Source organism: Mus musculus, chromosome 1 (genome assembly GCF_000001635.26).
Source record: "Mus musculus strain C57BL/6J chromosome 1, GRCm38.p6 C57BL/6J".
Classification (NCBI taxonomy): domain Eukaryota; kingdom Metazoa; phylum Chordata; class Mammalia; order Rodentia; family Muridae; genus Mus; species Mus musculus.
The window spans coordinates 80,632,466-80,648,746 of NC_000067.6; the positions used below are offsets into that span (position 1 = coordinate 80,632,466).

The 16,281-nt window shown below is 40.1% G+C and overlaps 1 protein-coding gene across 27 annotated transcripts in view; it reads right to left on the reverse strand.

Moving 5' to 3' along the window:
- Positions 1 to 16,281, reverse strand: part of Dock10 (dedicator of cytokinesis 10) — a 257,698-nt gene that overhangs the window by 131,398 nt on the left and 110,019 nt on the right. For 24 of the 27 annotated variants that reach the window (XR_001783679.2, XR_373539.4, XR_003954321.1 and 21 more), the window contains 2 exons: positions 15,748 to 15,867; positions 1,735 to 1,824 (listed from right to left, as the gene is read on the reverse strand). Coding sequence is in view for 20 of the 27 variants with exons in the window: in NM_175291.4 (NP_780500.2) it covers positions 1,735 to 1,824; positions 15,748 to 15,867 (210 nt within the window). In the remaining 7 variants the exon portion in view is untranslated. The remainder of the gene's footprint in view (positions 1 to 1,734; positions 1,825 to 15,747; positions 15,868 to 16,281) is intronic. The other 3 variants (XR_003954323.1, XM_006496464.4, XM_030252609.1) reach the window with 1 other exon arrangement.

The window sequence follows — 16,281 nt, forward strand, 5'->3', positions numbered from 1 at the left end:
TATAGCTATGCTAACAAAATATTTTAAACAGAATCCCTATTGATATTTAAAAATTTCCAAATCAGCACTACAAGGCTTATACTTATATCTGCACATATTTATGCTTGTTTATATATGTATATGTATACATACATATATATGAGACTTTAAGGTTACTTGTGGATCATACTTCAAAAGTTATGGGCTTATTTTGAACCGTGTGGCAATGGCATTTCCCCTTTACTGTCACCATAATAAAATATTTTCATGTCAATTTTTTTTGTATTACATGAGAATTTCACTTCAATTTGTATTTCCAAGGCCACAAGTACATGGACCCAAGACGTGGCTCTTGCCTAACTATATTTACCTACCTTTGGCTATCTTTTGGATATATTTCCTTGGGTTGTCTTTCACATATCAAGATCTGCAGAGTTCTGAATATTGGAGAAGTGGCCTAGTGGTTAGAGCACTAAGTGCTCCTGCAGAGGACCCTTGTTTGGTTCCTAGCACCCATAACCGCCATTTTACAGTAGCATAAAAGCCACATTTCGTGGGGTCTGTTGTCCTGTTTCCAGAGCCACCTGCATGCACAGGGAGCATATCAGCTCACACAGGCACAGACACATATACATTAAAAAATGGATCTTTAAAATTTTGGCTGTTAGGAATTTATATGCATCCTGTATATATTAGAAGATATAAAGAGTCGTAGGTGATGGCTTAATTATTGTTTTTTTTAAATTTTTTTAGGATACTAGTTGTCATACTGAAATTTAAACTTTTACAGAGTTAAATTTGTCAGTCTTCCTTGCTTCCATTTTAAACTGTTCTCCTACCCTTTTGTAACTTTTGTTTCTTTTTTTTTTTTCTAATTTAAATGTTTATCCCTGTGAAATTTCTTTCTTAGGTAATAAGAGAAACAGACCTTCCAAAATATCCCTTGGCACTGGACACTCTGTTGAACTGCTTGCCCTTCTGTGGGGACTCTGGGTGCTGTTCTCTTATTTCCTAGTTATTTACCTGCCCCAGACACTATTGTTTGTTTGTTTGTTTGTTTGTTTATTTATTGTGGTTTTTCAAGCCAGGGTTTCTCTGTGTAGCCCTGGCTGTCCTGGAACTCATTTGGTAGACCAGGCTGGCCTCGAACTCAGAAACCTACCTGCTTCTGCCTCCCAAGTGCCTGTGCCACCACTGCTAGGCTGTTTATTTATTTTGTGACATAGAAAAATTGCAGTTTATCTGCTTTTTTTGACTTGATATATTTGGTGCTCAGCTGCTGTGTGCAGCCTGGTGTCTGGTTAGAAGATAAGGAGACTGTTCCACCAACTGAATTCAAGTCAGTCCGTCAAGATGCCCAGAGAAATTTATCATCGCCCCTTTTCATAGCAGTTAAGAGAACATGCTGTACAATCCAATATTCTCATGAGGTACAGTCTTCTTCATTTTACACACGCTGTCTGCAGTAGTAAAACAAAATCAAATCTTCCTATTAACATACTCAAATTCTCCTCAGCGTGGACGTTTAAAAAAAAAAGAACAAAGGAAAGAGAATCCTAAAACAGAACAAGTTACCGCACAATCAAAAATGGCTACAGAAAGATGGGGTTTAAATATGTGGTGAATGTAAATTTCCCCTTTTCAGATGAGCATGCTGGAGGATAGTGGTAGAGAAGGAAGCTAAGATTGCCTGGTGGGTAGCTGGGGGTGGGAGCAAACATTTTAGAGATTAATGAATAAAAGCACCACATTTACCTCTTTCACCAGCAGACTTTCTGCCCTGTGCTCTGCCTCTTCTGGTACCGTCGAATAGAGTGTTCGGATATCCCAAGAAACCGTGGCTGTCTAGGAGGAGCAATGAAAAGAAATTAAGCCTTGCATCTTGAAAGCAGAGTGAACCACTATCCCGCAAACACCGGAACAGATTGTCATAGAGCTGGGCAGAGAGGCTTCCCCACCTTTACTGCTTTAATCCCTATAAAAACGAGAATGAGCCAAACAGCCCTAAAGACATGGCTGCTACCACCCCCCTAGTTGCTGCTTCATGTGTGCAACTCAAAAGTTTTAAGATCGCTTTTACTACTGAGAGGAAAAAATGTGAACACCTGTGTTTGTGACTTGTTTCTATTGGAATCTTTGTTACTGTTCCTGCTGTTTCTGTTAAAATAAATTGGAAATGAGTTTTTAAAACTTACAAAATCCTATTCTAAATAGTAACATGCTGATGTTGCCCCTTTTAGGAAGTGTGTGTGTGTGTGTGTGTGTGTGTGTGTGTGTGTGTGTGTGTGTATACAGATTGGAATAGATTGGAAGAAGAACAATAAATTTGGACTTTGAAACAAATAGGTCAGGTTTTAAATGTTATTTTCTGTTGAAATAATTAAAGGGTTTTTCACAAATTCAAACAAATAGCTACTTAAACAAGAAGCATCCTATTAAATAGGTTCACATAAACTGATATGTAAAGTATGCCTTGAAACATTTAGACTAGAATCCCAAAGCTTGCTTTGTCTCCAGTTTTTGGCTTTTCTTTTTCCAGTGATTGTGTCATGGCCACGGGCTTCCTTCAGTCTGTACACTCTCATGGTTATGTGGGAAAGGACTGACAGTTCCACTCATGGTACCAATCACTGAGAGTTTTTCTACCATACACACATCCTCTCAAACAGAAATGATTCCTAAGAGTTTCAACTACAGTTTATTTAAACTGGTCCTGATGCAAGGCATGCTTAAGGATTAGTGGTTGAAATAGGCAAGAATCTCAAAACCCACTCTTAGTTTAGGACAAACAGGTACATGACGGGTCTTAGCGTTTCACCTTCTGAGCTCATGGGTGCTGCAATCAGCTTGCCAGCAATAGCCATGCTGTGGGTCATTCCTGATCTCAGGCTTGGCATATTCTTTAAATATTCTCTTCAGCCTGATGCTAGTCCCGTGCAGGAAAATAATTTTTGACACTGCCATAACCTTAATATTCAATAGAGAGCATAGCCGGTTATCTGTTGAATTTTCTGAGTGTATGCCTATAGTTTGTGTTGAGTGTAAGGACATGTGAATGTATATAAAAGTGTCAGAGTTTCTGCTATGTGTGGGTGTGGCCAGCGGCTCAGTGGGTCCATGTGAGTAGTATAGTGTATGCATGTGGTTGTGGTTGGGCATAAGAATGTGTTATTGTAGTGTGTACAGATGGCATAACTTTGCATGCTGTTCATAAGTGTGGCATGTGCATGCCTGTACTATGTCAATTTGTGTTTTCCTGTGCATGTGTGAATGGGTATGATACATGGAGTTGTCTTTGGGAGTATGTACATACTCATGCATGTGGGAAGTGTGGGTTTCAGCATGAGAAAGAGGAAGAATGCCATGTGAATCTAAGATCAGAGGATTAAAATAAAGGGGGTGCGGTGGGGTGGGAGTGTTCCGGATACTCCATTCAGTATCTGAAGGTAATGCTCAGCTTGACATACAGCGACAGGGCAAGCTCGCCAAGCTTCTGGATGTCTTGGCACCTATAGGATGCTAGAGCTTGATTGGCATCTTAAACCTAGTATAGACAAAGAGAGCAAGTGTAGATCTTGCAGATGAAGCAGAAGTCTGCAGACAGACCAGGAAGTGGTTGTTTCTGTGTAGAGTGCAATGGAGCCAGGTTAGCAATATCTGGACTTTTTCCATTTCTAATTCCTTGTACATTTCTTCCCTCAAGTTTGTTTGTGTCAGTCTCTCTGTGAATACTAATAACTCTGTCTAGACTGAGCCTTGAGGATTCTTGTTTAGAGGTCAGTGGCCCAGGCATGACTTTGGCAAGACAGTTCACAGATATACAGGGCTACCTGCTTTGTTTTCAGAAAGTATTAAAAATGAAGGTTATGTGTTTGTTTTCTATAACATAAAAAATACAACAGTCATATTGTTAAACAAAAAAAGAGTCGATATTTTTTTCTCATTTCCCAAAATGATGACCTTAGTTCCTTATTTTTACTTTCATTTATTAAATTACAGCCGTTCTAAGATAGTCCTTAAGGCCTGTGGGAGTAGCATGATTCCAAACAAGGCTCAGAGTGACACAACAAACTTATTGTCCTCTTAGGATCACTGCTTAGCTGGTTAAAAAGAGTGGGTACCTAATTGGTTTAGCAGGTTAAGAAACAAAACAGTGAGTTTCAGGAGCTGGGTTCAGTATGAAAGCATAATCACTCACATGGCTATTGCATTAATGACCCAGCATCATGAAGATAGACAAATATGTAAGTTAATATCTATGTGTAACTCATGAGGCTAGAAGTCACTCCTGTAGAGTTAGGCAACCCACCTCATCATGTATACAATGCATTGGAAGATTTCTGATGATCTATCATCAAGAAACGATGCTGAACCCCTATTAAATAAGACCATTGTAGTAGAGCCATGCTCATGAAACCCTGTGATAAATCTAGAACATTATTTTGCAACTTCTGTGTATGCTAAATACCCTGTACCACACATGCATGGCATAAGAATGGCAATGTGCTTATGCATGTGTGCACATGCTGTAACATGCTAACTATCTCAGTAGAACACTGGAACATTTGTCTGAAACAACTAATAGGCCATGAGGTTAAATCTTTCAAAACTTTGGTCCCTTCCCATTTATTTTATATTTGTTTAAAATGATTGTGGTAGAGCATAAGTAACTTGTTCAAAATAGAAGGTTAAAGAGTTCTACTTGCTAAGGGTATTAATACATTTAAAAAGAATTTCCTTTCTGAGAAGTCTGTGCTTTCAGACCACTACAAATTGCCTTGGCCACAACAGACTTCCTGTTCTCTTTAATACAGCTCTGTTCCACAATTGGTATAGTTCAGTAGCATGGAACAGATCTCAGACAGCACTGGCCCTTGGCCGAGCTCCTCATCTGGTGGCAAGCATTTTATAAGGGCTGTATTGTCAGGCACTTGGAAAGGAACACTCTTCTGAACTGATGGCCTCAAGCCTGTGTTTGCAGTGTTAGGCCCACGATGTTCAGTGTCTTTGACTGCAGCCCTGTTACTTTCTAGTTCCTTCTGTGCTGTACTGAGGAGTTTCTGTGGTTTTCTTGCAGAAGCCATTCTGCTGGTTAAAACGATTCTAGACTTCAGGCTAAGTGCACAAGGGCCATTTCTCAGTTGGCTAAATGCCACTGCTAAGTCTGGAGTGGATTGCTTTTACTACCCTAGGGCTGAGAAGGCTCGCTATGTTAGTACCCATGGTATGTTGTTCCAGCTGTTACAGGCAAGGACAAAAAAAGATGGCTGGTTAAGGTAATCCATCCGTCCTAACTGAGGTGTGAGCAGCTCCACAGTGAACAAGTAACTCATGCTTAAGGTCCGTCCTGGTTTAATTGTGAACTGAAAAGGAAATGCCACATAATTTAGGAGGTTAAGACACCAATGTTGAGAGCTATTGGAGAAGACACATTTACTGTACTTGCTTTATAAACACATTTTACCACATTCAGAAAGCAACACCACCATTGTGTTTTTTCCCCTCATTTATTGCTAACTATGTGAGAGAATGTCTCTTAAATAACTTCACTGTGCTCTAAAGGGAGTTCCTTCTAGTTCTGACTAAGCCATAGACTTTAGGTTGCATAACCTGTGAAGAACCATCCATAAGTAGTGTGCTATCATGGTCGGATCTGGGTAGCTGCCCTTTCTGTCAATGAATTATTTTTGAGCATTGAATTTTTTTTTTTTTGAGAACTGCACAACTGTACATTCTGCATAAGGAAAGATGAGAGCAGTGACAATAACAAACGCTCCATCAGCATCAAGGCCTGTGCTTCACCAGCATGCCTCCTGACCAGTTAGATCCAGGGCGGCAGGCAAAGCCCACCACGTGGGATGCCGAGGAAGAAGCACGGTGGCTCTGATTCCCTCAGAAGGGCACTATGCTGATATAGCAGCCTGGTCACCATGGCCGACTCTCTATGCTTTTTCCCACAGTGCAGCCCACAACCCTTCTTCCATAATGGTGTGGGGCCCATGGAGGTTCTTTGTGTTTGTCTTTCTCCTTTCAAGAAATCCTCAACTTATTCTCTGTAGATCTCAGGTTTCAAGTAGCTACCAGTTTCTTAATAAATAAACAGAAAAATAAACAAACAAAACAGAACAAACTACAGTTCACCCAAAACTCTTCTCTTTCTTAAACTCTATAACTCATTTTTTGTGTCATACAGAAAGTCAGGACATCAGATATTTTAAATCCCAAGACCGTATATTTGATTGATTCATCCTTTTTTTTTTTTTTTTTTTTTTTTTTTTTGGTTTTCTGAGTCAGAGTTTCTCTGTGTAGCCCTGGCTGTCCTGGAACTCCCTCTGTAGACCAGGCTGGCCTCAAATCATCCATTCATTTTAAGTGAGTTTTTATTGTGTATAAGCAGGCATGGGGGTTGATCTGGATCACCAGCTTCATAGGATTTCCAAGTGTCTGTAAATCCATGAGGGTTTATTGAGATAAACCTGCTTCTGGGTCTACCTGACCTGTGAAGGCTTTTCTAGATTAGTTTAATTGAGGAAGGAATATCACCTTAATTATCGGTGGTACCTTCTGATGGGCTTTGGTTTCTAGAGTGAATAGAAAGGAGAAAGCAAGCTGAGTACTGGCAGTACTCTGTACTTCCTGACTGTGGATGCAGGGTGACCTGTAGGCCTCAAGCTCCTGCTACCAGGACTTCTCCACCATATGAACTGTACCCTCAAACTGTGAGCCAACATATACACTTCCTCCTAGAAGTGGCTTTGTTGGGTATTTTGTTGTAGCGATGAGATCAGTGACTAATAAAGCAGATGTCATAGAATCTGCTTTGGGGATAAATTATAAAAAGTAATGCAGTCAAGGCCTGCAGAGATGGCTCAGTGATTAAGAGCACTGGCTGCTCTTGCAGAGGCCTCAGATTCGATTCCAAGCACACACATGGCAGCTCACAATGGTCTGTAACTCCAGTTTCAGGGGATCGGATGCCCTCTTTTGGATACTGCATGTATGTGATGCACAAACATACATGTATACAAAACACAAATACACACAGAATAAAATTAAATAGATAAAATGCAGTTAATTTTTCCATACTATATATAATTCCTTTGGTATTTTTAATTTATTCATTTTAAAGCACATGAATATATATGTGTTTTAATGACTCATTGTTATTCTATGACTATACCTTTCCTAACCTCATAACCTAGAACAACCTCTTTAAACACAAGAGAGTATTTTTGAGATATAATCCATCTATCATGGGCCATATCATTTTGAAGGGGAAATTCCTGTGGATTTTGAGCATACTCAGAGTTGTGCAACCATCATCTCTATTAACATTTAGCATGCCTTTGTCACAACTCAAGGAATCCTATTTCCTAGCAGTCAGAGCAGATTCCCTTTTCCCCAGTACCCGAGAAGTATCAACCACTAATCTGATTCCTATGCCTCATGTTCCATTTCAGTGAAGTCAGGTTTATGTGGTTGACACATTGCCCTACTTTCTGAGCAAATGAGTGTTATATTCATCAGGTCAGCTGTGCCTACCTGAGTGATTCACTAATGACCGGGCCTTCTCTCATATGGTGAGGACATGGGAAGGGTCACTGGACCTTTAACCAAGTGTCCAGCCAGTCTTTCCAGTGATTTTTATAGAATTTGGTCTTAATTGCATATAGCCAAAAGGTTTTAGAAACATACTAGAGTATATAGGTGGGGGAAAATAATAAGAGGTTCTCCATCTCTGTGACCATGGAGAAGCCATCATCCATGCTGTGTGGAGACTTTTGGGTCACCTACGTTCTTACCAAACCTTCTCACTCACAGTCTGTAACTAAGCCCAATAGGCTCATTGGCTCCAAGGGAAACTTTGGATGGAATGGTGTTGTCATTTGTCCTTGGGTCTTTCGGGAGGAGGGAGTGGTGCTACTCTGTCTCCTCAGGGAAAATGTCCTTGCAACAGTGACTTTTGTGATTGGGATACCATGACATATTAATGGTTCATCCAAATTGTAGCTCATATCCACATGCCAGTCCTTATTACTGTTGAATATGCCAAATTAGTTTTAGTTGTTAGTTGGTCAACATTTGGATTGTTTCCATTTGGGGGCTTTGCCTCTATGAACATTAATGCATAAAGTTTCATGTAAACATGCATTCTGAGGACAAGAAAGCACAGAGAGGACCTCTCTATCTAATCCTTAAAACAAAGAGCTACAATTGCATCACTACCCTAATTTTGTTATTTTCATTTGTTATTCTTTTTAAAAATGTATTAATAATTCAAAGAGGTTTCATTATAACAACACCATTTATGTATACAATATACTTTGATCATATTCACCCTCTCCATCTCCATTTCTTATTCTCCCATTTTTTCCCTTCTAAATACCCTATAGTTCCCTTTTATTTCACATTTTTCCTCTTTGGATTTACTATGAAAGAAAGCATAAATAGTTGTCTTTGTGAGACTTATAACAATGTCCAGTTCCATGCATTTTCCTGGGAATAACACACTTTTATTGTTTTCTGTTAAATAACACTACATTGACTTTCTGATGGCATCATTCACAGTGAGATTTGAGGAGTTAATATTTACTCCTGCTTGGAGACTGCACTTCTTTTGGAAGTATCTGGCCCATAGCACATTGTTTGGAAGGAAACAAAGAGTGCAAGCCAAGGTGCTTATCGTTGAATTTTGTCTTCAGTTGCTTACATCATTGGTCAAGGACCTTTCCATTAAAATGAGAGGGATGTTATAACTCAGAAAGAATCTAATTGAATACAGGCTATTACTCAGCTTTTAAATCACAATTGCAATGCCCTTACCCAGACATTATGAGCCATTTAAAGTTTGCATTCCATATTCAAAAGCCACAGATTAAAAAGACTCTTAATTCCTATAAAATATTGTGTTTCAGATTAAAAGAAAACTTATGACCTTTCTGCTTTGTAAAATTAACCATAGCAAGGTCTTTGAACTTCCTCTCCTAGAAGGGCCCATGTGGTAAAGTCTGGAAGTCCCCAAATACCAGTTTTCAATTGCTAAAAATATACTATGAAAAACTGTGAGCCCTTGATACATGGTACAATCTGTCATTCAGTTTTGGCAGTCACCAAAGACAACTGCAAGATGAACGTGAGTGTCCTAGAACACTAATCTGAACTCTTCCTAAGAAGATGGACTCTGAGGAGATGCTGTGTCTTCTTCAACAGGCTACTTGACCCATTGAATGACTGCAGAGAACTATGACTTTGAATATGGCCCTTTTTTGTGGTTGAAAGTCCATCTATTTAAGTGTAAGCATTGTCTCCTGTTCATATTCGCATACTTGTTATATATGCAGAGCTCACTGAAGGTAGTTCTCAAAGTTGAACTTCGATAGAGTAGTGTCCAAATAGGCAGCACTGGGAAAATGCAGTCTGTAGTGTTCCTCATTTCTAGACATCTGAACTCCATTGTTTAAATGATTCTATCCTGGGCTTTCTGCACCTTCAGCCCAGCAAGAAAGTCATCTATGGCTCTGTCCCCTTCTTTTCTACCATGAGTCATCAAACATTATTCATTGTGTCCTTGAAAGTCTTCTTCAGCTTTGCCTTCCCCCATTACAGCCTGTAACCACTTTACTGAGTCACACGTTGATGATCAACGTGTGACTCAGTAAAGTAAAAAGACAAAAATTTTTGTCTGTTTCTAGTATACTATCAACTTCAAAATGCAAAGATAAAATCAACTATAGCCAAATCATTGATGAAGCTGTACATGTCTTGGAACACGTGGATATTTAATACATGCATGTGCACTGTTTTTCATAGTACAAGATTATTATGGAAGTCGTGTAGAGGTTTATGTTTTCTGGTCCCTGAAGCCACATGGCAGGCGAGTAAAATTTCTACCCAATGTGCCAAGATGAAGAAAAGTGCTTTAGCTCACAATCTGACAGATTCTTGAATGCCTATGAGTGATACAGTGTGTTGGATATTGGAGCTATGGAGCTGAGCTTATTTCTCTCTTCCCTAGTAACAGAAATCACTCAAATTAGTACATTAATGTGTCTGAAGGCAGAACTAGCCTTGCTGATGTCAGCCGTGTACCTGGCACTATCCTAGACAGAGAGGTCTCTAGAGAGGAGAGGATCAGGTTTTTCAGTGTCTTTCTTTTAAGGCAATATGCTGATTTGTGTCAAAGAGGAGAATTTCCTATTAACCTTCATTTTCTCATCATCAAGCTGAGGCAATTACCCTATTCCTTTTTAACTCAAGACTTTGACTTCCGGAATGGCCTTTAATTCAAAAGGTTTTCAAAGAGTCAAAGTTATTTCCTAACATAACAACCAATGACTTCTGAAAGAAGATTCATGAAATTTATTTTACTACTTATTTTTTCCTTTTTCTATTTTTGTGTGTGTATGTGTGGTACATGTATGTGTGTTTGCATGTTTTTCATATATGTATATGCACGTGAAGGTCAAAGGCTGATATAAGGAATTGTTGTCCACTGGCCTTCTACAGTATTCATTGAAGAATGGTGTCATATCCAAACCCCAAATTCAACAATGTAGCTAGTCTTATCTTATTCATCTAAGGCTGGAATTCCGAGTAGACCACCATGTCCTTCTGAAACTTACTTGGCTTGCTGGGGTCCGAACTCAGGTCTTCATGTTTATGAGGCAAGCACCTTAATCACTGAGCCCTTTTCTAGGCTCAGGGTCTAAATTTATTGCTGCACATGCTCTGTTGCCACCTCAGTTGCTGTGCATCTTACAATGATAAGGGAGGAAGATATGCTTAGCCTGTGGAGCTGTAATTTGGTGAGAAGGGAGTGCTAGGGAGGTGATACAAAGAAAATTGAAAGGTGATGGTGCAGTTCAGTGGTCAAGTGCCTGCTGTATGTGTGTGGAAGTCTGGTTTATATTCCAGAACCAAGAAGGAGAAGGCAAGGAAGCAAGGAAACAAAAGTAGAGGTGTTTTCAAGTAGTAACCAGTGCTCTAAAGTGAAGGAAGCAGCATAGTGTTGTGATAGAGTAAATCTGATGCAGGAAGAGATAATTCTTGACAGAGGTCACATTTATAACTAAGTCACAGATGAATCCCAGGGGGCCAGCTGGATAAGAAACTCAGGTCCCACAGAGGCAAAGTGTTTGCTAAATGTGAGAACAGAATGAAAGTACTGTGCTCGGTGTGGAGATCCAGTGACAAGGCTGGAAGACAGGAGCTTGGAGAGCATAAGGACACAGGGGTACGGGGTAGGAAGTGAAGGGTGGGGATTCATGGAGGAAGGTTCTTCATAGAGGCATGAGGACATATGATTTATGACTCTGAAGGCTTCCCATGAGTGCTGAATCTGAATGAATCAAAGTGTGTCCATAAAGAAAGCAAAAAGATCTGCCAGAAGGCCATTCTGGGGAGCTAGGCAAAAAATGATGGCAGGATCTCATGCCATCAGAGTGAAGAGGCAAAAAGTTCATGTTTGTAGTAAGACCACTGCAGGGAGAGACAAATGCTTTCTTTTGGAGGTATCAAATGCCAGACACAGTTGCTATTTCTTGGTATTCAACCACAAGCGATATTATCAGCATTACTTGTTATCCATATTAGGGCACGAGTTGGTAAAGCTTAAGACTCCTGCTTCTCTTGTTAGTCTCACTGCTCTAGAAAGTATTGTTCTATATTCAGCACCCGGTAGGTGCTGAATAAATATTGATTAAACAAAGCAAGTGATGAATCATGTCAGCAGGAAGTGTGGGTGCTTGGAACCATAAAAACAGAAGTTAGCTGGGTCTTCTCATATGAATAGCGAGCATCCTGATGACTGATGTTTGGAAGGACAGGTGGGAGTTATAAGATCCTCCTTAATCCATCCTTTAAGATTAGACTGGCCATTGTATTGCCACTTCTGCTCAAATGGGTGAAAACTGTCCAGACACACCACAGAGAATCTCAAGGCTCCAATTGAGTCAAGGAAAAGACACTCTTCCCAGGAGCATTGTATGTTGTTTTGGTGGTGAGCAACACTCCCACAAGAGAGTCTGTGAATGGGGTAGATGATGTCAGGGACTTATATTTAGAGATGTATATTTACTCCATATAAAGCATAAAAGAACTGTTCTTAACAAATACAGTTATATTTTATCAGGGTGATTTATGTGTATTTTGCATATGTGTGTGGGTGGGTGCATGCACATCTGCACTGTGTGTGCAGAATAAGAAGCTAAGTTTTTTAGAGCCTGTGATGGTTAGGTATAATTGTCAATGTGACAAAACCTAGAGTTTTTCGGGAAGATTCTTAATGGGGAATGATCTAGTTCAAAGTGATACTTTGGGGTGTCTATGGGGGCTTATCTTGAGTGCTATTAATCAATATATGAAGATTGAGTCCATTGCAGGCAATGTCATTTTATGACCTGGACCCTAAACTGTACTAGAGTGAAGAAGACTAGTTGAGTGTAAACACCAGCAGGAGGTGAGGACCAATGCATCTCTTCTCAGCTCCTGACTGTAGATACCATGCTTTAAGTCCCTGCCATGATGTCCTCATGGTAATGGACAATCCTTGAATTGTAAGCCCTTTCCTCCACTAGAATGTTTTTTGTCAGGATATCTTATGATGGCAATAGAAATTAGACTAGAACAGTGCTGGATGTCCAACTCAAACTTCTGCAACTGCTTAGAACCCTAAGCACTGGCAATGATCAGATGAACCAGTACAAGTGCTGAAGAAAAACTTGGCTCGTGGATATCAGGACGTGCATATCATATCGTTTTCATTTGTTACCAACTAGAATTTTTTCCCTTTAACTATTTAAACCAACAGTGCTTAGCTCATGGGACATACAAAAATAGAATCATAGTTCACACGGGATCTAGATTTCCAAGCCAAAATGAGTAAGACAAGAATAAGAAGAATGTATCAAGAATGAATAAGAAAACCTTGTCAGATGATTACTAACATCCCTGGCAATTTTATGCTGATATGGTGTTCGATAATGCCCATTATCAATTACTTAGTACAAATGAAAATTCAGTTGTTAGGAAACGTCACTTAGTGATATTAAGATTGGGGGCCATTGTATATCTCGTGAGTGGACTAATTGGGTGCTTTTCTCCCCAGCTGGCCTGTGGCTTTTCCTAAAATGCATTACATGTTGTCCACAAAGAAGCTCCATGTGTTGTTGATAGTAAACTCTGGTCATTTGTTCTAGGAACAGGCCAGTGACTTGCTGCTTGTGGTTAGAAAAAGATACGAAAGCTTCACCTCATCCCTGGGCAACTTTGCCTCAGATCATTCTCTATGCCGTCTCACCCATCTGACCTGAGGGCCATTATAACCTCTCCCTGTTCTTCCAAGAGCATAGCATAGTCCTTCCTTGGTTTTGAGTGTGTCTAGTTCTCTTGGAGCAATCTGAGCTCAGCTCAAATGTCACCTGTCAGATGGCTGCCCAATTACCCAGTCTAATTCAGTTCCTCCTGGGACTCAGTTTCCATCACATTGCCCTATTTTTACCTGAAAAAGTAATCTTTATTTTCTTAATTAATTTGTTGATCAGTTTTATATCATCTTTTCCTCACATATTAGTAAGATGCCCAGTATCCTTAGAACCAAGACATTTCTGTTCAACCACTGATGCTTCTTAGAAAAAAATCTTATGGAAAAATATTCAGTATTTCACATCCCATACTTATTGAGTATGTAAATACTATAGTTAGGAGTGTGTGATGGAATAGCAGGGTGAGAATAGAGCTGGTATCTGACTGTGGTGGGCTTGAAAGTGGTTGTAGGGATGAAGTAGGTTGGGGTAGGAGATCAGAAGACTCCCTGTGGGAACGTGTTCTCTCTTTCCACTCTATATATTCTGGGAATCAACCTTAGATTGGCTGCAAGCCCTTTTCCTCATTGATCCACCTTGTTGGCCTTACACCATCATTAGGAAGGCAATAAGGAACCACACACGGGGTTTAAACAAGCACATAACAAAACATTCCTGTGGACTGATTGGAGTGGGAAAATAGAGCAATATACTAGTAAAGGCTCTGTTTATACTGCCAAGGATGGCAAAGAAAGAAAAAAAAATGCAGAAACAATGTTTAACTGAGGGTGAATAGATGACAAGAGTGGAGTTCAAATTTGGAGCCACATGCAGTCCACCTGTGGCCCTCACTTTCATTCTGGGTGGAGGGACTCTCACAGTGGTACTTGATGTAATTCTAGATGATAGAGCTGGAAAAACGGATGCTCCTAGATTCGTGAATTTTGGTGTTAACTGACAGAAAGGCTTTTGGGTCAGTTTGTCTCCAAACTAAAGAATCAAAATAAGGATGTGGAATTTAAAAAAGAAGAAGTGGAAGAAGGTAGTTCAACTTCGTGTTGCAGTTCAAGCCCCAGTCCAACCACAGAAATGAGATCTACAGAGATAAACCTCTCTTAGGATGTGCCAACAGTAAGTGGAAGCCATTTTAAACATTGAAAAAACAGACTGGAAGAATTGTTTTTCTCAGGCCTTCATTTGCCTCCTTCCAGTGTTATCCATACTTGGACCAGAAAAGTCCTAATCCCATTTCCTCTGTTCCTTTCTGCTTTCCATCAGACACAGGCCCTCAAGTATTTCAGGCAAGCCCTCTATCAACTTAGCTATATCAGTAGCTATCAATTTTCCTGTAACTTCTTTTTCCTAAGTCCATAAAGGACAACAAAACAAAACACTCAACCAAAACCAATCCAAAACAAAACAACAGAAACAAACAACAACAACAATAAAAACCTTGAAGCCAGGAGCTGGATCTGTCCCCAGAGGAGAGATAGGATGCTGAAATTGTAGAAACTAAGCCCCTAGTCCCTGATAGAGAAACCCACGGACACAGCAGGTACTGCTGAGTTACCCTCCAGCTGCCTTCTCATTTGCAATGTTGAAGTCTGAGACTAACTTTGTCTTAGGAACAATCAAGTAAAGGTTGCCAACTGCCTAGGGCAACCTGTTTGCAGAGGCATTTACAAATGATGTAATTGAATACTTGGTGCATACTAGTGTTCATCATCCACACTTTTATCATCCTTATCTTCAATATTAATTTTCTTTCCTTATTTCTAGGTCTATCTCACTGACCTGAAGCAGGCTGATGAGGCTAGGCTGGGCATCCAGCTCCTAGAATCTCCCTGTTTCTATCTCCCCAGCACTGAGTATGTGTCATGTACCAGATATCTTTGTAGGTTCTGGGGAAATGGATTCACGTTTTCATTCTTGCCAGGCAAGCTCTTGACTAAATAGGCTATCTCCCTGCTTTTCATTCATTCATTCATTCATTCATTCATTCTCTCTAGTAATGTTAGGAGTATCTCAAGTGCCCTGTCCTAAAGGGAACATATCTTATATTATAAATCACTGCACAAAGATGTTCTTCTTGATTTGAGCCCAAGCCTCATTATCAAGATTTGTGGCAGTTTAAAATAATCACCTCTTTTGTACCAATTCTTTGGATGTGTTCTCCTGGCTGATTTCTGTTCCTTAGAATCTTTTAGTTAGAAATAGTCCCAGGGAAGAAGCACTGTGTAAGTCAAAAGAAGGCTGTGGTAAGAGCCTTGGACATTGACAGAAATTTGAGCAATAAGTGGACTCAGAAGTCCTGTGTGTTATTGTCCTTTGTGTCCACTGTTGACTCACATTCGCTCCTTCAAGCTGGGGAAGCCCTTGGGTTCTTCTATTACTGGAAACAGCATTCTGCTGCAGTGATGTGAGACAGGGTAGCCATAGCAAGGAAAAAGGACATGAGGATACTTACTGAGAAGTCATCACTGGGGAAGAACAGAAGGTCCTGAAGAGGATCATCCCGATAGGTCTTTTCAAGTTCTTCAATGACGGTTTCATAATCCAAAGGATCCAAGAGTCTGGGCTTTTCCTGCTGTGGGGAACAAACACAAAACAGAACAAAACAGAGTTAAGCATTGTGCGTATTATCTTGCTTCTTCTCTGTGGCTGCTTCAGTTTCAGTTTTTAGCCATCACTGAAGCGTTGGTATCACTTGACATCACACAGTCCTTCCAATGATGTCCCATACAGACTCCAGGGATTTGGAACAAAGCCCCAGAAACACACAGGGATTATTTCCAGATTTGAAATAAAGTGAGGAGACCCTAAAATACCCGGCATCTCCCTGAGTAATTCAAGCTGCTTGTACTGATAGAGATGGAAGAGATGTTCATGTAGACTTGATCTTCTCCACACTAGGAAGGGCTGCTTACTCCGTATAATGTTACGACAATGATCCACACTGCGTGTGCTGAGTCTGATGCTTTGTGAGTCCTACCTAGGTCAG